A 22,626-nucleotide genomic window follows, 5' to 3' on the forward strand; every position below is an offset into this window, starting at 1 on the left:
AGAGTACTTGTTTTAAAAAAGACATTGCAGGCTGGAGCATCGTTCGCCCTTCAAAATTTCTGGCTTTGCTATTCATTTTAATTTTATTATTCACTTTTTTTTTTTTAAAAAATAACATACATTGCTTGTAAAATAATTTCTTTTTTTTTTTCTTCTTCTTCTTCTTTAAATTAATTTATTCTTTCATTCATTTGTTTGTTCTTCAGATGTCATTATTATTATTATTATTATCATTATCATTATTATTATTATTATTATTATCATCATCATTTTTCTTTCCTGGCCCCCCCCCACGCTCCCTTCCTACCCCCACCCCCCCACCCCAATGCCCTGCTCTGTCTCTTTAGGAAAATATTCTAATGGCCTGAGTGGCTGCAGCGTGGCAAACCGGGCACTCCGGATCAGTCCTCTCGCAGATCCTCACGGCACACTCCATGCAGAAGAGGTTGTGGCCGCACGGCACCAGAGCTGCCGTAACTTCGCTTTCGAAACACACCATGCACTCGCGGCTGCTGGAGACAGACGTCCGGGCAGCGGTGGTCGTCCCCAGCTTGGAAAACCCTTGGAGCGGTTCCCCCTGCGACCGCCTGGGGAGACCGGAGAGATTGGGCTCTTGGATGGAGGAGGACGGGGAGCGATGTGAATTTGGGTGGATGGCGCCAGTACTGCTGGACCGCTGCTGCTTCGAGAAGAGCACCGAGACGGGGTTGGTGTTCTCCTGCCCAGCCCACATCGGGGCACCCGACTCCGGCACCCCGTAATACAGATCTTGCTTGTTCACGCCATAGTTGGGGAAGAGGTAACCGTAATTGAAGTCGTTTTGGTCGTTCAGCCGGGGGGTCTCGTAGACGGGGTCGACGGAGCAGTCGCCGATGCACCCCAGGCTGTTCTGCCGGAAGGTGGAGAGGGGCTTGCAGCCCGGTGCCGGCGTATGGACCCGCCAGGCCTCCGAGTAGCGGTTCTCCATGCCGGAGTCAGGGCTGCTGGAGAGGAAGTCGTTCTCGTTGTTGTACTCCAGGATCTTTCCCGTCCTCACCGCGATGTGGGTCTCAATCTCCTCCCGGGCGCGCTCAACATTGCCCGGCGCGCCGGTGATTTCGAAGACGGGGTCCCGGTCCCGGCTGGGCGTGATGATGTAGGTGTTGGTCTGCTGCTGGATCCGCTTGATGGTGGCTCCTTTGGGACCCACCACCAAGCCCACCACGCGGTAGGGCACGCGCACACGGATGGTGACTTGCCCCGGCAAGGTGGGAGCGCTGCCGAAAGTGGTGCCAGCCTTGTTGCGGGAGGCCCTGATCATGGAGAAGTGCTCGGCCGCGGAGATGATCTCCCGCCGGGCCATGGCCACGTCCTCCCGCCGTCCCGTCACCATGAAGACCGGCTCCTCACCCCGCACTGGAGTCTTGATGTAGGTGTTGGTCTTCGCCCGCAGGGCTTTGATCTTGCAGCCTTGGGGAAGAGAGAGAAAACAAGGCAGGGAGGTTAGAGAGGCTGTCCCGCCGCCCTCCCCTCTCCTCAGGAAACCAGGCTGCAGCGCCATGCTTGCAGCAGGGCCTGCACCACGCGGCAGCCACTGCCCGGCAACCTAAAATGAGGGAAAGGCCCTTTCTTCCCCGCTAACCCTGACAGGAGACATGCCAGAGGAAGGTTTCCCCCCCTCACCATCCCAAGAGAGCTCTTCCCTCAGGAGCTCCCAGTCCCTCACCCTCATGAGGGTGTCGCCATTTTGTGTGCTGCCCCCCACCACACAATCCCCCTCAGCCGCCTCCCCTCAGAAACCAGCCACCCCTCAGCAACCACCCCTCAGAGATCTCCCTGTCTCACACCCCCAGGCACCAAGGAGCCGCGGTGGAGGGGATTCAAGCCCTCTGGTCCCTGTGAGGAAGCCCGTCCCCACTGATGGCCAGGTCCCGCCACGTTGCCCCTCAGAGAAGATGGCTGCCTTGGCTCCCCTCTCCTCAGAGGGCACAGGATGGATTCAGCTGACACACGGGGCCACGAGAGAGGCTGGAGATGACAGGAAAAAGCAGGGGGATGCCGAGTCCACAGCCAGGCATGGCTGATGCAGAGCCCCTTCGCCACCCCGTGCCAGCTCACGGGGAGCACGAGGGGAGACTGCCATAACTCCAGAGAGTGGAGCCTTCCATGGGGACTTCTGCCCTGCTGTGGAGCTTTTGGGGTGAATCGGGTGTGACCTGGCCACTTCTGGGGAGTGAAGTTTGGGCAGGGTTAGCGGAGATGCAGCAATTTGGGCTCCCCACCTCAGATACGGCGGGACCCCAAAGGTCTGCGCTGCCAGGAGGCCGGGGGGGCGTCACAGGATGCCAGTATTTGCTTTGGGGTCAAACCAGCAGGAAATGGGGCAGGGCTGCCCTCCCGTGTCCACGTGAGCCCCGCCGCAGGCGGTGAGGGGGCCTGGCTCCTGGCGCTCACCGGGAGCTGCAGCGACGGCACGGCCATGGCTGCCCGGGGCGGGGAGGCGATGCAGGCGAGGGCTGCGTTTTGCCCTCGACTCTCCCTCCGGTGTGTCAAACAGCGATGGCCACAGGCCACCCCACCACCCCGGGCACCCGAGCGGGCGCTCGGACCCTTTCCCGAGGTCACTTGCCATACCAGTGCTTTTGCGTATCGGTATCCACCTCCCTGGAGCCCACCAAGCCTATTCCCCCTGCTCCGTACGGCTCAGAAAACATCTTTCTGCTTTTCCAAAAAAGGCAAGAGAGTTTTCAGTGTGTTTTGGCTTCCAAATCACTTTTTAGAGGGGTTTAGAGCCAGCTGTGTAACTCCAGGTTTCTAGAAGACACTAGGATGCCACCAAGCAACTAAATGTTTTTACAGATGTGGCACGGTTTTCTAAACTACTTCTGGCAGCCCTCCCTGCTGCTGTCCCTCTGACCCCTCTCTCCAAAAGCCTTCCTCGGTGCCTGAAGGCATTTTCAAAGCCTGGCACCAAGTTTCCGTGCAGACTGCAGCTTCCTCTGCGGGGAGGTTTGCTCCAAGTTCAGGTCCCTAAGAAAAATCAAAAACCGTGATTTTCCATGACATCGTGTTTCTACTTGTGCGGATGGAGTACGGAAGTGTTTTGCCTTGGTTTCCCAAGGATTCAGGTGTCTGACTCGGGGCTCATGGAAGAAAAGGATCAGGATACGGCACGGAACCCTCTGTGAGGTCCCCCACCTCCTCCCCATCCCAAAAGGAGCCCATCTCTTGTCCTCTCCTCTGACCATCTGTTTCCCTCAACTTACTACTACACTGCCATCATACTTTAACACAAGGTGACCTGCAAACGATGCTTCTGCAACCCAGAAATTAAGATTCCGCAGCTGGTGGGCTGGAACATTATTATTTACACAGATCCTAATAAATAACAACACCTCTCCCAGCTGGGAGTTCAGGGCTGCCACTCGCTTCATGCTGCCCCTTATCTGCAGCTCATCTCATGAGACACCGACTTGTGACACCAGGGTATTTACAGGAACGTAACGATCCCACCACCACGTATCATTAGCAAGAATCGAACCCCACACCTTCAGTGATAAAAACAGAGCCTGGCGCCACGACAGCTGACAAGAATAATTCCCCGCGCTCGCAGCGGTGGCAGGCGCCGCACACGGTACGACCAATAGTCAGAGACGGCACAAAGCACGCTCAGCCTGACGGGTCGCAACTCGCATCTCGCGACGGCGCGTGGGCACCGGGGTGCAGCCTCCTCAAACTGCGGGAGACGGCGCCAAGGCGAAACCTGCCAGCAGTGCTTCGAAACCCCACCGCCCGTCGGAGGGTCTTGGCGTTGGTGTAAGACACGTGCTGGTAAATCCTGACTTCGCTCTCGACTCCCAGTGCGACTTTTAACTCCTCGGCTCTCTGAGCCTCAGTCCCCAGTTCGTGCAACGGGAAGAATTGCTCTCTCTTGCTCTGTGCTACTGCAAAACTTCCTCTAATACTTAGCATTGCGATGCTGCTGCATTAGACCCATCTCTAAGCCACTAATTTCATGTTCCTGCGGAATGGAAATGCTAGACCTGACCCAGAGAAGGAGCTGGGCAAACCCCCAAAATCCAAACCAAATCCACCCCCTGCCAAGTCCAACGTAGCTCACATGGTACTCCCCACCAAGTTTGCACCCTGGAGTATATTTGCAACGCTTTGTTCAGTAAAGTTTCTAAACAGCTGATGTGGACGGGTGGTCACCTACCGTGTTCTATTATTAGGACTTGGGAAACTCAAAGAATAAGACTTTGCGGGGCTGGGCACGACACAACTGTAGAATAAAACCACGCAGACACAATCCCAGAATAAAGGTTCATCCCAAGGAGGCCGTGGAGGGCGGGATAAAAGCGTGAAGGGGTCACCTCTGCCCTCCCGCAGCCCCAAGGCAGGGCTGGCTCTCCCTGACCCGTCCCTGGCAGACATTTCCCTGCTCCGCTCCTATGCCGCTCGCTCCAAAGATGGAGATTCCATCTTAGGAAGATTAACCGAGATGCCACCATTTCCCCAGGGATATCACCGGAGCGTCGCGTGGAAAGAAAAGGGGTGTTAGCGGCAAGCATCTGCGCTGAAAATGACTCCTGTGCATCACCCCAGCCCCAAGCAGCAATCGCCAAATTCCTCGGTGACCCATGTTCTGCCTCCCAGCAGCGCGAGGCTTGCTCTCCTTTGCAAAAGGACCTCAGGTAGGCGTTCGTCAGGGCTGGGGCTGGGGTTCGGCGTTTTTCTAAGCCACGGGACAATGACTGCGTGTCAGGGGAGAGGGATCTGAGCCCAGCACGAGAGGGAACAATCAAGGAGGCGACACGGAGGGTCAGGCAAGCAGAGCAGTGACAAAGGACGGGGGCTCCATGCTGGGGACAGATGGAAGGAAACGGTGGCAAGGAAATCACATGAATGAGGGCAAACGTAAGCGAGTTACACGAGAGGGTGGGAGGGAGTTAGGGATGGAGGAAAGGTGATGGAAATTGAGGGAGAGGCATGCTGGGATCCCGCAGAGGCAGGAGGAGAATTAGGGGTGTGGAGGCAAAGGAGAGACACCCCAAAACGGCGAAAGGGAGACGGGCAAGGAGAGAGCGTGGCGAGAGGGGGAGGGAGGATCGAGAAACGGACAAAAGGACGCATGGTGCAGTCGATGGTGTGAGAAGCAGGGGGAGGAGGAGGAGGAGGGAGGGTCTCCGTGCAGGCCTGCAGACAGGAAAGCCAGCTTTGCAGAGACAGACAGATGGGGGATCCTGTGCTTAAAAACTGGAGAAAATAACCCCACAGGAAATTAGACCAACTCCATCAAGACCAGCAGCCCAGCAGGTCCAGTGGCCCAGATCTCTAGCAGCTCTAAACTGGTGCAGACAACAGGCCAAGCCATCAGCAGCATAAATCCAGGTAACTCCACCAACTTCCGAGAGAGCTGCGCTGATTTCCATCAGCTAAAATCAGGCTGGGCTTAAATCTGATTTACCCACCTCGTGCCGAGGCTCCCAGCCCATCTCAGCCCCATCCCTGACCTTGCTGCGCACAACTAAATAGGGGCTGAGCCTTCTTCGACACCGCTCCGCTTCTGACAGAGCACAGCCAGATCAGGATGCGGCCCCTTACACCCCGGCCGGATGAGCAGCACAGTCCTACGCGCTTTTTCCAAACGAATTCTGTCCTGTACAGTTTTGGGGTTTTTTAAATGAAAGGCCTGCTTCATGCGTAACTGAAATTTGAAAACAACACGCAACAAACAGCTTTACTCGGTGGATTATTAAAAGGGGAGAGAACTGCTTAGTAGGTGGTGTGAAAAATGTAAAACTAAGAGGAGAAAAGGACCCGTAGAAACTATAATAATATCTAACTTTGCTGTTGCGTTCTACTCTTTAAAAGGCAGTGTGCAGACATCAGCTAATTGATCCCTGGCAGACTCCTGCCAGTTAGATTTTGATATTAGAGAGAGAATTAAACCCTTTCTTGTCGTGTTTCCACTACCTAGCTTCTATTATTCTGGTTTTTGCCAATAACACAGATCCCAAAGCATTCTGCAAAGGAGGCTTGTATGATTATTTCCTCCCCCCACCCCTTTTTCTTTTTAACTTCAGTTAACTGATTGCCAATTGACTCAAAGTAAATGTGTTTGCAAATTACCCTAGTAAGCCACAAACCTTAACATACAGGAACAAACCCTTGAGGACTGCCGCGCCTCCGGCACCCAGACCAGTTATCTAACTGGAATTAATCCGCAGAGCGGCTAGCTCTGGCTAAAAAACAAATAAATAAATGGAGTCTAGACATTGGCAAACTGGGGAGGGGTAGGGGAAGATTTGGATGCAGCGCCCCATTCTCCTCTCCGCTTACCCCCGCATCAGGGGGAAACAAATCCATCACAACCAACGGAGAAGGCTTCGAGAGCACGGTCCAGCGAAGGCTCACGAGGGCACCAAGGGCGTAAGACGCATCTGATCTGGCTGCTTTTTACTGCGCACGAACCCATCCCAAACCTTGTCTCACTTCAGAGCGGTGTAAAACCACCGTGCTTCCACGGGACATCCCTGCGGTTTGCAGCCCGGCTCCGGAGCGCTGCTCCAGCAGCAGGAAAAGGCCGGAGCAGCGCACGGGATGGACGTGCACTGGACGTGCCCACCTCACCCCGCACGGTGTAAATGCCAGCAGAAGGACAGCGCGATGGAAGACGCAGCCATGCCTACATAGTATTTCCATCGGATATTTTACTTTAGTGTAAATTCAGAGTTAAACCCGCTGACGACCTTCTCCTTACTGCTGCTGGAAGGCCGGATCCTGCCCAGGGACACACTGGTGCAGTCTAGAGGGTCCTACCTGGCGCACACCAGCACACCTCCGCCACGTGCCAGTTTACGCCCAGCAGCACGGGCTTCCCCGGAAAGCATCGGAGGTGCCGGACCAGCTCCCAGCAAAGAGCTAAAGACCCAGCCCCGAGGTGGGGGGTTTTTTTGTTTGGCTGGGGTTTTGTTTTTGTTGGGTTTTTTTTTTAAAAAAAAAAAAAACACACCACACAAATCACTCCAGGTCCTTGTATTTCTTGTTTTCATCAGATACAAAATTATCTTTACAGACAAAAGATTTTTAGGCCTCTTCTCATTTACACTAACGCACCTTTACACTGCCCGGGTATAAATTACACCTGTAAATACCCCACTGAAGACATTTTGACATTGCTGGTGTGGTGTAAGAGAGCCTGTGGGCAAATTAGGACCCAGTCTTTTTTCTGTTATAGTCATAAAATTAAAGAGGACCATAAAATAAACAACCCTCAAATATCTCTGGTAAGGTGGGGCATTCTTTTTCCATTTAAGATGAAAGCCATGTTAAAAGACGAGCACACAAAGAACATCACAAATAAACCCTCCTGAATATCTGTGGAGTGAGATTTTTGCTGCATTGAAAAATCTGATGAAAGTGGTGTCAAAAAAAAAAAACAACCCCAAACACAAATGCACACAAAAGGACCACAAACAAACAACTAAATCCCTTTGCATTGAGGTTTTATTGTACTGATGATGCAAGTTGTGTTTACAAGAAGGGGGGTGTGTGGGGGGGAAAACCCCAAACCCAACGCACCGTCACGCCACGAAAATAAGCAACCACCTCATTTCAGCGCAGCGATTTTAAGCGTTTTCATGCGGCGACGAAAGTTGTTTATTAATTAAAAAAAAAAAAAAAAAAAGGAAAAAAAGAAAAAAGCAACCGACCCAAAAGCAACAACCCAGATGCCACAGACAATCGTCGCCTTGTTGTGCGGCTTGAGGTGGGGGGGGGAAAGTTGGGAAGTGGGGCTGGAAGCCCCCGGTGCTGAGCAGCCGCTCTCCGGCAGCGATGCATCACACCGGGGTGGGTGTGACCGCGGACCCCTGCATGGCACAATCCTGCGCGGCACACGCTGGGAGCCGGACGGCGCGGGGGGGAACGCGGGGCCCGGCGAGCTGGCGGGGAGAGGGGGGGATGCAGGAGGAGGGGGCTGCCAGACAAAGACAAGAACGGGGTGGGGGGCGGGGGCCCCCACCCAACGCCAGCGCGCTTTCCCACTGCCCTAGATTCCGGCCGGCTGCTCTGCGGCGCGGTTCACTCGGTCAGCACGGCATCCAGCAGCCGGATCCGATGCGCGGGGCGTGCGTGTCTCCCTAGAAAATTCCCTTTGTCTCTCTCCCAGACCCATTTTCTCCTCCCACCTCTAGTTCAAACCGCACAAAGTCGATCCCGTTCCGCACTTTTCCCTGGTGTAAATTCAGATGGATTCTCATTAACAGTTTATAACAATCTGACACCCACTGCAATTTCTCTCTCTCCCTTCAAGGCCCGTCTCCAGCTGCTTGAGCGGCGGACGGAGGTTGGTTTTCAGGCCCCACCGGACCGGGTGCCTTTAGCTCCAAGATTTACGCAAAGCCAGCAGACAACAGGATCTGACCCCCTCGCTGCTTCTCGGATGCTGTGCATCCACCTCCACATGGTGGGTGGGGGAGCTGCAATCATCAGACTTCCTCAATGAAAAAAGGCTTCCTTGGACTATTTTTAAATGCTGAAAGCGTTAGAGCATGTTTGGAGCTACACAAAGAGCCCAATCACCTGGGGTTAGTGGGGCCTCTTGTTATTTGACTTCACCTTGCCAAGAAAGAGCAATTTATATTAAGCTCCTCTCTCACATAATCTCATTCCTGGTGACAACGGGCTAGTTGGAGCAGGCTGGGAGATGCTTCATCAAAGGGTGTCTCCGGGTACAGGTGACAATGGCTGCTACTATTGATGATGAGAGCAAAAATACTCGCTGGTGCCTGCTGGGAGCGGGCGGCTCGCCCTGTTGTGGTCCACGCAGCAGGAAGCCAAACTGACCCGCTACCTTCTCCCCATGGCCGCAACACAGCAGGCACACAAAGAACCGTGACCGTGTCTCCCTAACCGTGTCTCCAGCCTTAAACGTGCCCCGCTTCGAGCCCAGCAGCCTCTTCCCTGGCTCCACTGACAGCAGCCCAGTTTGGCACTGGGAGCAGATCGAACACTGGTGGAAAAGTCTGATACGCATCTTCACCAGGCTGGTCTACACCCACCGCAGGTGACTTCCAGGCAAGAACCTGGACATCTCGGTGGCTGAGGATTTCTGCCCCTTTTTCTGAATTCACAGTCTGAACGGCCGAAGCACAACACCTTGAGACGCTCTCCCAGCATCTCCCCCATCTCAACCCACACCCTTGGCTTGCAAGAACCTTCTCCTTTGCGACTCCCTTGGTGCCCCACCATCTCCTCAAAAATCACCTGCAAACCACTTCTTCCGTGCTTTGTCTTTACACCCGGGCAAATTTATCCGCGCGGCCCTGAGAACACACGCGGTCACGGAAAGGGTGTTGCAGGGAAGACGCCCACAAGAGCTGGCAGGAGAAATACAAGAGCCACCAAGCACCCCAACGCACCACGCAGGTCCGGAGCGGCTCCAGAAGAACCAGGGAGCACCATGCTCACCACGCCACCTGCCAGGAGGTTCAGCCACCCAAACTCAGCACCGCTGGAGTTCACACACCGAGGGAAAGGGGAACGATCTGCAGGAATCGCGACAGAGGCAGAGACATCCGCGCTCCTCACCCTCGCAGCAACAGGAGGGCGTGCATGGAGGTCATGGCTCCACTTCCAGCCGGGGAAGGGAAGTCATTGCCAACCATGGCCAGGGGCAGAGTGGAAGAGGTCACAAACGTCAGTCAAAGGGACTGTTAGGACTTCATCCCCTCATCCTTCCTTTTCCAGTCTCCTCTCCTTCAATTTGCAAAGCAGTCCTTGGCGCATCCCACCAGCCACCCCGCTCTCACCGCGGAGGGCATCCCAGTGGAGACGCAGCTCCCAGCGCCTGTCCGGCCAATTCCCGCAAAGTCCCCGATCTCGTCCCAGCGAGTCCCCCCATCCGCTAGTCCGGCTAGCGGTGGTCGCGCTGCTGAAGAAGCGCCGCTCGAATCCAGCGCACAAACCGGCACCAGCGCAAACTCGAGCGGGGCTTCCAGCACGCGATTGGCTCCATCCGCGAGGGCACGGTCCCAGCTCCCGGGGAAAGCGGGGAGCCGCCGCGCATGGGTTTCGCTCCCGCAGCATCTCTCCTTCCAAGCGGAGCCACCCCCTCCGCCACAATCAAACCTCTTCGCAAATCACACTTACAAACGTTCCAATAAAAATATATGGGGCTTGAGCCTTATTTATACTCAAGTGCCTTTCTGCTTTTCCGGAAAAGTAAAGGGCAGGTGGAAATCCCGTCGCCGGATGCACATAAAGGGGCCCCCGTGCCCAAATCCAGGCCTTTTACACACATCCATGACAGTAAGGTACACTTTCAAAGATGGTAGTTAGTCTTTTAAAACCATATGAAGGAACAGTGTGGCGCGTCAGATCAGAAAATACGAAGTTGAAGAAAAAGCTCAACCCTGTTACCCATTAAAGCCCTGAAATAATTTTTATTTCACTGTTACATCTTTTTTTTCGCTCTCTTTTCCAAGATGTTCATCACCCCCTTCGCAAGTACCCATAAAACACTCCTTTCCTTAGAAAGCCACCGGCCCCGTGAGTGGTATTACTGGGGGGGGGGGGGGACAAAATCTGCAGCTCCTGGGTCCCCCCCTGGGATTCCCGCTCAGGCACCCATGAGCGCGCAGGATTCGGCCCCTTAGGGTGCCCTGCACCCAGCTCCACCCTCGTAATCCGGCCTTCCGCCCAAAACCAGGACCCAGGAGACATTCCTATAGGCCTTTAAAAATAAGAAGTGTGGGCCATAACCTCCGCTGGAGTAAAGAGCTGGGGCTGCTCTGCTCAAGCCCCCTCGGTTTCCACCGGCGCAGGATCCGGCCCACCCGCCTCTTCCAAGGGGCACGGCTCACACCGCCCACCCCACCAACTGATGGAGCCGGGGCTCGGGCCCGCTGACATTTCCCAGTTTGCCCCCATGTGGGAAAAACCCTCACACAACGCTAAAAATGGTGGAAAAAAAAAATAAAATAAAATAGAATAATCCAGGTCTCCGCGTTCCCCTCCATCACTCCGGCCACGCCGCTGCGTACCGAGCACATCGAAACACACCCCCTTCTCGGGAGTTTGGGGCAGCAGCCAGAGCCAGGGAGAAAATCGCCCGAGCGCCTCCCGCATCGTCTAACGTTTCCCCTCGATTCCGCCTGCCGAATCCTCTCTCTTTTCTAACTTTATTAAACAAAGGGGGCCTGATTCTCCACGGCCTCGCACCCGCCAGCGCCGGGTTGGTGCAGCCCCCACCGTTTCTGGCCGCGCTCAGCCCGCAGCGGTGTAAAAGCATCACGGGGAGGATCAGGCCCTTCACCCCACTGTGTCCCCAACATCCCTGGCGCGGTGGCCACCATCCCAGCGTGGCGGCCGGGGCGGGGGGGGGGGGGGGGAAGCCAGAGCAAGAGCCGTTCCCTCCGCTGCAGACACCGCGAGTTTTGGGGGAGGACAGGCCCCCCCCACGCACTCTCCATCCCAGCGTGGGGACCGGTGGGAGAGAGCCGAGCCACCAGCTCCATTGTTCCCATCCCACGCTCCAGCGGAAGGATGCAGAGCCATGAGCCACTCGTGTCCCCTTCCCCGGGGCCTCCCCTTGCCCACCTCGGCCTCCCTACTGGGAGCACTGGTCCCCAGGAGCCTCCCCCCGACCCCCCCCCCCCCCCCCCCCACCATGTCAAACTGCAAACCCCCTGCTCGGGCGATTTCAATTCCCGAGCCAAGAGGAAGCATCTGGCTTTGGAGCCGCAGTCTCTGCCCGTCACACTTCCAGAGCGTCAAGTTACTTGCTTAGAGAAAGAAAAAAAAAAAAAAAAAAAGAAAAAAAAGAAAAAAAAAATCCCACTTAGCCACACTATTATTTTTTTTTTCTTTTTCTTTCCCCCCCCCCCCCCCCCCCCCCCCCCCTTCTCCGCTGTAAGCGACACGAAACTTCTCTCGCCAGCCCCACGCCCGAGCCCCCGCCACGGCTCCCGCAATGCCCGCGGAGCTGCCCGCACCGCGCCCCCCCCCACCCCCATCCCCCCCCCACGCCGCCCCCCGCACACCCGGCAGCCCGGAGCGGTGGGGGTGGGCGAGGGGTGACTTAAGAGTGGGTGTGGTGTAGAGAAAGAGAGAGAGAGATATAATTTTTTTTTTTTTTCCTAAAGCCCTCCTCCATTCCACCTCGCTCCGAACGGAGCCGTAAGGAGAACAAAAGCATCCCTGTGGCGGAGCGCGGGCAGCGGCGGGGCCGGGGGGCGTGGGGGACCCACGCGGGACACCCGGGTGGCTGCTGCGGGGGTCCCCGCCGGTCACATGGCGGCAGGAGGAGTTCAACTCCCATTAATCGCCCGCTTGGACCCGCGCTAGGCCCGGCAGCTCGCCCGGTAGCCCCGGCACAACCACACCCCCTCGCTCCGCCGAACCCAACAAAGGGGATTTTTCTCCCCACGCCGGGAGCCGGGCTCCGCCGGCGGCCAGCCCCGCTCTCCTCCTTCCCTTCTCCCCGCGACCCCGCTTTATTTTCTTTTTTTTTTTTTTTTCCTCCTCTTTTTCCTTTTTTTTTTTTTTTTTTTCCCTTTCCTTTCCTTAAAGGAGGAGGGCGGGGAGCGCGGTTCTCTTTCGCGGAACCGGCGGAGCGACGGGCTCGGTGCCCCGGTGCAGCCCGCCGGAGCAGCCCACGCGAGCATTCCTATAGATTGCCCCCCATCCTCCCCAAAAAAGCTACACCCCCACACACACCCCGCGACCCGTCCGCAGCCCCGGGGAGCCCCGCTCGGCCCGGGGAAGGCGGGGAGTGGCGGGGAGGTGGGGGGGGAGGCGGGGTGTCCCCTCCGCTTTGTCCCCGGTAGGGCTGAGCCGAGCGGGGCGCGGGTGCCCGCCGGGCCCCGGCCCCGAACAATGGGAGGGAGGGAACGGCGGGGGGCGAAGCGACGGGGGGAAGTTGGCGGGGCGGTCCCCGACCTCGCCGGGATGCCGCGGGGGAAGTTTCCCGAGGAAGGAAGGATGGATGGCGGGGGGGGGGGGGGGGGGGCGGGGGACACACCGGCGGCCGGGGAGGGGGTCACGGTTGCCCCGGCGCTCACCTTGCCGGCCCACGATCTCGGCCACGTGCTCGGAGCTGGGCACCGGGACGCACTCGGTGGTGTTGGAGCTGCTCTTCAGCCTCAGCTCGGCCTCCTTGTACAAAGCGCACAACTTGGGTTCCGCCGCCCCGGCGCTGGGAGCCGACGAACCCTTCGGGGCCGGGGGCGGCGGCGGCGGCGGCGGCGGCGGCTGCTGCTGCGGCGGCGGCGGCGGCGGCGGGGGCTGCTGCGGCGGCGGCGGCGGCGGGTTATTGTTGTTGTTGTTGCTGTCCTCCACCAGCACCACGGCGGAGGAGGAGGAGGAGGAGGAAGGCTCGCCTAGCCCCAGCAGGCAGAGCTGGTCCAGGGCGAGCTGCAGCGCCCGGTCATCCTCCAGCAGCGCTCTGTCTTTGCCGCTCCCACCGAAACAGCCTAAATCGCCGAAACCCCCGTTCCTTTCCATTATCCCTGGTACTACCAGGCTAGGCATGGCTAACAAAGACTTGAGAGGGGGTTGGGTGGTGGTGGTTGGTTGGGGAGGGGGGGGGGGGGGTGTGAGAGCGAGAGGAGGGGAGTGGGGGGGGGGGGACACAAAGAGCTCGGGAGGGAGAAGGGAGAAAAAAAAAAAAAAAAAAAAAAAGGCAGAGGGAGAGAAACAGAGAGAGAAAAGGACCCTCCGCCCACCTCCCCTCCGCCTGGCCAAGCCCCTTTCTCTCTGTAACCCGAGCTCCCTCGCCCAGGCACTTCCAGCCCGCCGGGGTCCCCCCGTCGCCGCCTCCGCCCCCGGCTCCCGGCCGCCGGCGGGGTGTGCGGGGGGCCGGCGGGGCGCGGGGCGGCGCGGAGCCCCGCGGGGGGAAAACTCTTTTGTTTGAAGGCGGCTGGGCGCAGCGGGAGGCTGCCCCGGCCCGCGGGCTGCTGGGGGATGTAGTCCCCGGCCGCCGTCACACCCCCGCCGGCAGCGACCGCGGGGCGCCGGGGGAGCGGCGGGACGCGGGTGGAGGGGTGCGGGGGGACCCGCTGTGACACGGGTGGAGGGGGCTGCAATGGGACCCACTGTGACAGGGGTGGAGGGGGCTGCAATGGGACCCAGTGTGACACGGGTGGGGGGGGTGCGGGGGAACCCAGCGTGACAGGGGGCTGCAATGGGACCCGCTGTGACATGGGTGGAGGGGTGTGGGGGGGACCCGCTGTGACACGGGTGGGGGCTGCAGGGGGACCCGCTGTGACATGGGTGGAGGGGGCTGCAATGGGACCCAGTGTGACATGGGGGGGGGTGTGTGGGGGAACCCAAGTGTGACAGGGGGCTGCAATGGGACCCGCTGTGACATGGGCGGAGGGAGCTGCGGGGGGACCCGCTGTGACAGGGGTGGAGGGGCTGCAATGGGACCTGATGTGACACAGGTGGGGGCTGCAGGGGGACCCGCTGTGACAGGGGTGGAGGGACTGCAATGGGACCTGCTGTGACACAGGTGGGGGCTGCAGGGGGACCCGCTGTGACAGGGGTGGAGGGGCTGCAATGGGACCTGCTGTGACACAGGTGGGGGCTGCGGGGGGACCCGCTGTGACAGGGGTGGAGGGGCTGCAATGGGACCTGCTGTGACACAGGTGGGGGCTGCGGGGGGACCCGCTGTGACAGGGGTGGAGGGGCTGCAATGCGACCTGCTGTGACACGGGTGGGGGCTGCAATGGGACCCGCTGTGACAGGGGTGGAGGGGTGTGGGAGGACTCGCTGTGGCACGGGGTGGGGGCTGCAGGGGAACCCAGTGTGACAGGGGACTGCAATGGGACCCACTGCGACAGGGGTGGAGGGGGCTGCAATGGGACCCAGTGTGACATGGGTGGAGGGGGCTGTGGGGGGACACACCGTGACATGCATGGAGGGGGGTGCGGGGGGGACCTGCTGTGACGCGCATGGGGGGGGTGCTGCATGGGGACCTTCCACGCCATGGGTGGAGGGGGCTGCGTGGACACTCGCTGCGCACACCCCGGGCATGGAGGGGCCTCAAGTGGAGGAGGAGCGTGTGGGGACCCAGCAGCACCCACCCTGTGCAGGGGAGCGGGGGGTGGAAGGGGTCTGCAGGGGGACCCACCACGGGGGGGATCACAGGTGGAAGGGGGAGCTGCCTGGGGACCTCTAAACGTGCACCCCACCAAGGAGGGTCTGTGTGGGGACCACTGCCCACCCGGGGGGTGCTGTGGAGAGGTCAAGGGTGGGGATAGCGGGGACCCTTGGGAGAAGGGGTGGCTCGGCAGGGACACCTCAAGGTGGAACTGCTCGAGCCATGGGCTGCCACCGGCTCCAGAGTCGTGGGGTGAACGGGGGGGGAGAAGGGGGGCGCTGGGTGCGATGGGGCAGGTCCCGGAGGGACAAGCCCACCTCCCGTGGACGGGTGCCTCCATCCTCGTGTGAAGGGGCACAGGGCCTTCAAAGAGGTGCTGGGCGCCCCCCAAACGTGGGCTCTCCAATCTCGTGATGGGAAGACGCACACACACAAACCCACACCCCCCCCCCCCAACCAAAATCACAAGCGTTTGAGGGGCTGAAACCGCGTGTCCAGCAGCTCTGGGAATCAGGGAACGAGGGGAGAAGGGGGAACCCCCCGGTCCCCCAAGGCCTCCTGGTGGCTCCAGGAGCAGCCGGGCTCCATGGGGCTACAGGGGCTCGCCCCCCTCCAACCAACCTTGGCTCCCTGCCCCAGCAAAACCCCCCCCTCGTCTGCAAACTGGGGATGCTGGGGGCGAGCCATGGGACACTGTCCCTCGCCTGGCTTTTCTCATTGAAATGAGGAGCGCTTTAACGCAGAGGGAACCATGGAAAATAGCTTCCCTGCTCCTCGAATAGCTTCCCTGCTCCCCGCCAGCGAGGCCGGGGCCCTGCGTGTGTGTGCGTGTGTGTGTGTTGTGTGAGCGTGCGAGCGCGCCTTTCTCCCCTCTTCCCCTTTCTTCCCTCTGAATCAAACCAGATGTCTCTCCCATGAAATGAGATTTGCCGGCGCTTCCACTGGAGAGAGACAATGCAGGAAGATGCGAGAGGCTCCCCGGCGAGCCCCATCGCGCCGCAGCTCTGGCAGAGGCGACGGCTGCGGCGCTGGCTGGGGACGGAGCCAGGGGGATGGTGGCCCTGATGCCTCGTCACTGAGGCAGGAATTTTTCTAACCCCCCCCACAACACACCGTATTTTCTTTGATTTCCTCTCTCTGGCTCTCAGATCCTTGCAGCAAGGTTTCTCCCCCCCCAACCCTCCCTCCCCTTTCTGGGTCTCCAAGCAGAAGATCTCAGCTTGCAGATGAACTAAGCAGATGGGGCACCCAGCACAAGGAAATGTCTCATCCACTGACTCAGACGGTAAGGTGTTGCTGGTGCAGCTTTCCCCGCAAGTTTGCCCAGGCGCTCGGGGAACGGGAATTCTGCTTCCGTTTGGTTGGGGCGCCCAGGTTTCCCCATCCCCAGGGCAAAGTCAGGGAGACGCTGGGACAGGGGCCGGGGGTGGCAAGGTCCTGCTGCGGCACCCGGCGCGGCGACGCTGTGGGGTTGGAGGTTTGGGCGTTTGTCTGGTGAAAAAAAAACGAAGAAAAAGTCTAGCTCAGAACAGCAGGACCCGCCTCACGCTGTTGCATTTCACGTGGGTCGTTTTGGTCGTGTTTGTAGAACAGCATCTTGAATTACTCGCTTTTTTGTGGGTTTTGTTTGTTTTGTTTTGTTTTGTTTTTTTTTAACCTTGGCGCGGTGATGGCACTCGTGAAAGTCTGGCAGTTTGGGGGGGTTTTTTCTTTCGTCGAAGAGGTGGCGTCTGGTTGCGCCGCGATGTGATGGATGGCGGCTCTGGGCGAACACAGGCATCGCGCGGAGGGTTTGCTTAATACGGGCACGCTCGCGTGTGTGCCACACGGAGATTATCCGGACAAAAATGTGCGTGTTTCCCGCACGGGGACGTTCACGCACGCGCTGCCTGTGACTAACGGCTCGCTCCCGCGCTTCACACCGTGTAAAAAGACCGCGTGTGTCCGTGCAAGCGTGTGTCGCGGGCACGGGTGTGCAAAACACGAGCACACGTGGCGAGCGTGGCCTTGAAACGCATACATAAGCGGCAAATATATTTTTACACAGAGTGTTTTTGCGTGCACGCGCGTCCCTGTGCAGGCGTGCCCGTGACGCGGGCGGTCTCTCCGTGCGCGTGCACACGTGTGTGCACCCAGCGTGGCGCGGGATCGCCGGGAACCGTCGTGTTTGGTCCTGTAAATTACAGAGCGACGTTTTCACCTGTCAAAAGTTTCATCTGGCTCGTGAGGCCAGTCAAGATGCCCCGTCACGGGTAGCATGTCATTTTAGGGCCACAGTTTTGCTTCCAACCTCCATTTTAAATCCTGGCCTGGAGCTTTCAGGAGGAGAGAAGTGCCCCTCGGAATCGTAAAGTGAAAAGAAAAGCGAAAAAGACAGCTCCGAGCTTGCAAAGAGCACAGCTCGGGCCCAGAAATCATAAAACTAACTAAAAAAGTTTGCGTGACTCCGCAAAAATAACCAACGCGGGACTTCTTTTTCATTTCCCTTCTCCCGGGGCTTTCGGATTTCACCGGAGTTACATCACCTCACTTTTCCGCATGGCCACGAGGGCTAGAAACCTAACTTTAAAAAAAAAAACCTGAAAATTCCTCCTCGCGCATATATTCACATGACTCACGGAGCTGGGAATTTCGGGCAAACGTGAACGCTCCGAGAAAAAACTGCAAGAATTGGCAACAGGGGCAATGACTAATCCTGATGGGTCCCTGATAGCGCCGTTTCTCCGTTCGTACAATATTTTTGGGGGCGTAGCTGGGCTCCAACCAAGGCTTTGATCCTCCTCAGGGCGATAGCAACTGCGGAGGAATGATCTTACCCACCGTCTGGCACCGGTGCCCCCTGGGGAAGCTGTATTTCAATAGCAATTCAGGTTAAAGTTAGCGCTGCCAGGCGGCTTGAATTGACTTGATGAGCTGGAATAGATCGCCGGGGCTCCCATCACGGGATTCTCGGAGGTTTGAATGTTCGCAGCTCCCCGGACGTGGGAGTAAAAGGTTATTTTTTGGTTCCAGGTCGTGGGGCGGGATTGGGAGCCGAGAGCCCTTTGCTGCGGGTGCAGACTCTTGCACAGCTCCATCCGCTCTCCGAACGGCCCGACCGAGGGTTCGGCAGAAACGCGGTGTCTCTAGTTAAAAAGTTGGGGTTTCCGAATGGTTTAGAATCCACGTCCCTGAATTGCTGTCAAAAAAAAAAAAAAAAGTATTAATTAAAACCAGGGGCGACGGAAGACCGCGCCAGGCGGAGAGGTTGGGATCGTGTAGCAGCGTCACGTGCTCCTCGCCCCCTTCCTCGGCAATCGGTGGCAGAATGATCAAAGAAAAGGGAGAAACTGCAAACTGCAACTGCCGCCGATGCCAGAGCCATCGGGGAGGGGAGCGCGGGCACCGCGGCTTGTAATAGAAAGCCCTTTCGAAGGCCAGAATAAAGCTGACATTGACTGAGGTGGTGCCAGCAGACTGTCCTGAGGCAAAACAGTAACTTGCATTCATCATCAAGAGCGAACAGAGGAAAGAAACTTTCTAGGTTAATTTGTGTCATCAACGCGAAGCGAAGTTTGGCACTTCCCAGCGCCGCGTCCCTCCGCCGCCCGAAAGTACCTGAGCCCGGGGGGAAGAGGTATTTAAAAGACGGCAGCTGCTAGAAAAGCTCGATTCTGGGTGAGGATCCCCGTTCCCGCAAAGTGCTGTGAAAAGCCAGGGTGGTTTGGGCAGAGGGGAGGCAAAAATGCTGCTTGTGATCAGGACGCCTTCTTTAGGCTTTTCTTCATTTTCATTTCACATGAAGGTGGAGCTGGGGTAACAGTCCCCGCGAGAGCTCCGAGACATCACCTCCCCATCCCGGGGCAGCTCGTTTCAATCCCTGCTCAGCTGCAAGCGAAACAGGACTATCCCAAACCCTGGAAAGGTGGAAGGGAGCATAGAACCATGGAACGGTTTGGGTGGGAAGGGACCTGGAAGACCGTCCCGTCCCACCCCCTGCCCTGGGCAGGGCCACCTCCCACCAGCCCAGGTGGCTCCAAGCCCCGTCCAACCTGGCCTTGAACCCCTCCAGGGATGGGGCAGCCACAGCTTCTCTGGGCAACCTGGGCCAGGGGCTCAGCGCCCTCGGAAGAAGGAATTTCTTCCCCACATCTCATCTCAATCTCCCCTCTTTTGGTTTCAACCCATTCCCAACGTCCCGTGGCTCCCCTCCCTGCTCCAGAGTCCCTCCCCAGCTTTCCCGGAGCCCCTTGAGGGACTGGAAGGGGCTCCAAGGTCTCCGCGGAGCCTTCTCTTCTCCAGGCTGACCCCCCCCAGCTCTCTCAGCCTGTCCTCCCAGCAGAGGGGCTCCAGCCCTCCCAGCATCTCCGGGGCCTCCTCCGGCCCCGCTCCCACAGCTCCGTGTCTCTCCTGTGCCGAGGCCCCGGAGCTGGAGGCAGCACTGCAGGGGGGTGTCTCATGAGAGCAGAGTAGACGTGGAGCTTTGAGGAGCCCCTGATCTCATCCGGCAGCTGCTGGATCAGCAGCATCCCCATGCACTGGCCCTTCGCCGCCGATCGAGGTTCAGAAATGAATCTCCCGTCCGCGGCAGCCGATCCACCCCAGGGAACGCCCCAGCTGCCGCTGTCCTTACGATTCATTTGCTGCCCCTTGATTTTAAACCTCTTTGCTTTGTAGACGGGACCGACAGCAAGAGGTATCTTGCTTTTCCGTGCGGGGATCCTGAAGTGCTTTGCAAACATTTGTTAATTAAGCTCTTCTATGAGATAAGTAAATTACCGCAAAGCTTTGATCCAAAGCTTCTGGAAGTCCATTGGTTTTGGTGAGTCCGGGTCCATGGGATCAGGCCCAGGAGACCAGATTTAAAAACCCCTCAATTTTGTTAAGAGCTCAGCATATTGGCTGCAGATGGAGCGCTAAGCTACGGGGACAATCTGGCGCTGGGACCAGCGGTGCTGAGCCACTTGCAGATTTGATCGCCATTGTAAGAGTGGAGGTTTCGGACTTTTGGTCATGAGGTTTTTTTTTTGGAAAAACTGACCTAAGGTTGTTGAAGAAATTCCTTCAGCTTGAAATTTGGATGATTTTAGGTCTGGGCTCGAAAGGGGGTTTCAGTTTCAGGGTCACGCTCTCCCCTTGTTCATGCTGCTTATACATGTGGTTCGTTTTCCAAGGAATACTTTTTCTTCCCATTGGAATCCCATCTTCTGCAAGCAGGTAATTCCTGATTTCAATTTATAGAACGTCAGGATTACCATACGTTTCCTTGGACATGCCCTCTTCTAAATCTTGGCTGGGGGCGGGGGGGGGGGGCAGTGTTAGGGTTTTGGCCTCTTCTCTGGCATTTCTGAATCTACACCAGCCTAGAAATCCTGCCGTAGCAGATCCACACGCGCGGCTGGGCTCCTCGGGCATCGCACCATCCTCTGCTGGGATGCCACGGGGCACATTTCCCACGCGCGCTCCCACCCTGGCGCATCCGCAATAAGTCAAGACGCTTCCTGGCCATGTCAAGCCCCCGAAGCTCATGTGCTGGCCAGATGGTCCGCCTGTGCCCGGCAAATCCAACACCTCCAGGATGTGTTGGATTCACGGCACGTTCCTGGTCAAGCTGTGCAGCACATGCGCGTGTTATTTCCATCCAGGAAATCTCATACGGAAACACGGCAGCCCCATCCAAGGGACTTACCTGTCTCCTGTTACCCTAACAAACGAGTGCGATCTTTACCGGCCCCCGGGAGAGGGGGATGTGCTGTATTTCCAGTTTCGGGATGAGGATCTGAGTGGTGGAGTCAAACCAACTTGCATCAGGGTTCAACCAGAGCAGCTCATCTGTTTTCCTGAGCGCTCTCGGCACAATAACGTCTTCCTGCTTGGAGGCTCGGTGTACCCACGGCTTTGATGCTCTCTCCAATAATAGGTGATTTTAACTGAAAACCCGAGTAACCTGGTCTAGCGGGGAGGTGTCCCTGCCCATGGCGCAGGGTTGGAGCTCGATGGTCTTCAAGGTTCCTTTTCCAACCCGAACCATTCTGTGGAAACAGGGAAGGTTCATAGCCGGGGGTGAGGTCCGGTGACATCCCAGTGGCTTTCAGGAACGTGGATGTGGGCGATGGGGCTGGCTGCAGTCATGGGGTTTTCTGCCAAACAAGGCCAACCAAGAGCTCAGCAGCGCGGATGTGGATATCCGTGCATGGAGTGAAAGACCATCCCCACTGGCTGTGCTGGAAAACGGTGGTGCTGATCATTCACAAAGCACTCTCAACGCACGACGTTCGATAGATGTAAAAGAGATTTTCTTTTCCTTTCAATCTGGGTGTTTACCTGTAACCAGAGCAGTTTATAAATCTCAGGCAGCGGTAGCGTGTGTGATCCTTAAGTTTTTTGTGTCTTTGTTAGCAATTTAACCAAAATCATACAGTGTGCCCATGGCACAGCCCAGCAGAGCCAAGGTCCTGTTTTTCTCCTCTGGACAAGCGCTATGGCTCCGATTTTGCATAGGAGCATCTTTCTCTTTCTCCCTTCCTTACCTTTCCCCATCGCATTCCACAACGGTTGTTGCACGTTGTGCCAGAGACGAGGAAAGTCATTACGTTGCACGTGATGCCTCCTTTCCAGGGATGCTTTAATCACCCCGGCGTACTCCGGAGCTCTTCCTGTCGCTACTAATTTTAGTCTCGCGGGGGAAGTCGCAGCGCGGTGTTTGGGGCCGGCATGGGGGCTATGCCACGCAGGTGTGTCGCCATCACTGCGACACGCCTCTTCGTGCTGCTCCAGCGTCCCGGCTATCAGACCTCTTTGGGGAAAAGCCCCAAGAGCACGTCCTGCAGCTTTTTGTAGGTGCTTTGAAGGTGCTTGTGCAAGGCCAGGCGTGGATGATGCCCCTCCAGAGGCTCAGCCCTGACAGTGGGCACCCGCTTTTCCAAACAGCTCGGTTCTCATGCAGGCACCTAAATCAGGGCCAGGGTTTCCCGGAGCATTCGCCTCTCGGCTCTGCCTGACTACGCGGACTCCTGCGGGAGCCCTGAGCAATTTTGAGTGAGCTGGTCCTCGCTACTGCTGTGCAAAGAAGACCTTCTCAGCTGGCTGCACTCAGCACAGGGACTTTTGGCACAAACAAGCAGGTAACACTGTCAGGACTTTGCATTTATTTGCTCTCTGCAATTCCAGATCCTTTTGGAAGCATCTCACAGCTTGGAGAGGCAGGGCTTCCTGAGAGAGGCAAAGTCACACCTGATCCCAGGGCTTGAACCTGTTGACCAGCCTCAACCGAGTTTGGCAGAGGGATGCCTCAGAGGTATTAAATTCATAGAAACATGGAATGGTTTGGGTGGAAAGGGACCTGGAAGACCATCCCGACCCACCCCCTGCCCTGGGCAGGGCCACCTCCCACCAGCCCAGGTGGCTCCAAGCCCCGTCCAACCTGGCCTTGAACCCCTCCAGGGATGGGGCAGCCACAGCTTCTCTGGGCAACCTGGGCCAGGGGCTCAGCGCCCTCGGAAGAAGGAATTTCTTCCCCACATCTCATCTCAATCTCCCCTCTTTTGGTTTCAACCCATTCC

The 22,626-nt window shown here is 57.6% G+C and overlaps 1 protein-coding gene across 1 annotated transcript; it reads right to left on the bottom strand.

Moving 5' to 3' along the window:
- Nucleotides 1-333: 333 nt before the first annotated feature.
- On the bottom strand, nt 334-13,520 carry MEX3A (mex-3 RNA binding family member A). Its single transcript, XM_054182983.1, has 2 exons — nt 13,047-13,520; nt 334-1,449 (listed from the first exon to the last, which is right to left on the bottom strand). The coding sequence occupies exons 1-2, from the start codon at nt 13,513-13,515 to the stop codon at nt 344-346; spliced, it is 1,575 nt and encodes a 524-aa protein (XP_054038958.1). The 5' UTR covers nt 13,516-13,520; the 3' UTR covers nt 334-343.
- Between the last annotated feature and the right edge of the window lie 9,106 nt (nt 13,521-22,626).

Source organism: Rissa tridactyla, chromosome 23, assembly GCF_028500815.1.
Source record: "Rissa tridactyla isolate bRisTri1 chromosome 23, bRisTri1.patW.cur.20221130, whole genome shotgun sequence".
NCBI classification, from domain to species: domain Eukaryota; kingdom Metazoa; phylum Chordata; class Aves; order Charadriiformes; family Laridae; genus Rissa; species Rissa tridactyla.

Excerpts from the sequence above, each read along its gene's own strand:
- MEX3A (XM_054182983.1), bottom strand. The coding sequence starts at position 13,515 with ATGCCTAGCCTGGTAGTACCAGGGATAATGGAAAGGAACGGGGGTTTC. Across the intron at positions 1,450-13,046 it reads CGAGATCGTGGGCCGGCAAG|GCTGCAAGATCAAAGCCCTG; the intron begins GTGAGCGCCGGG and ends CTCTTCCCCAAG.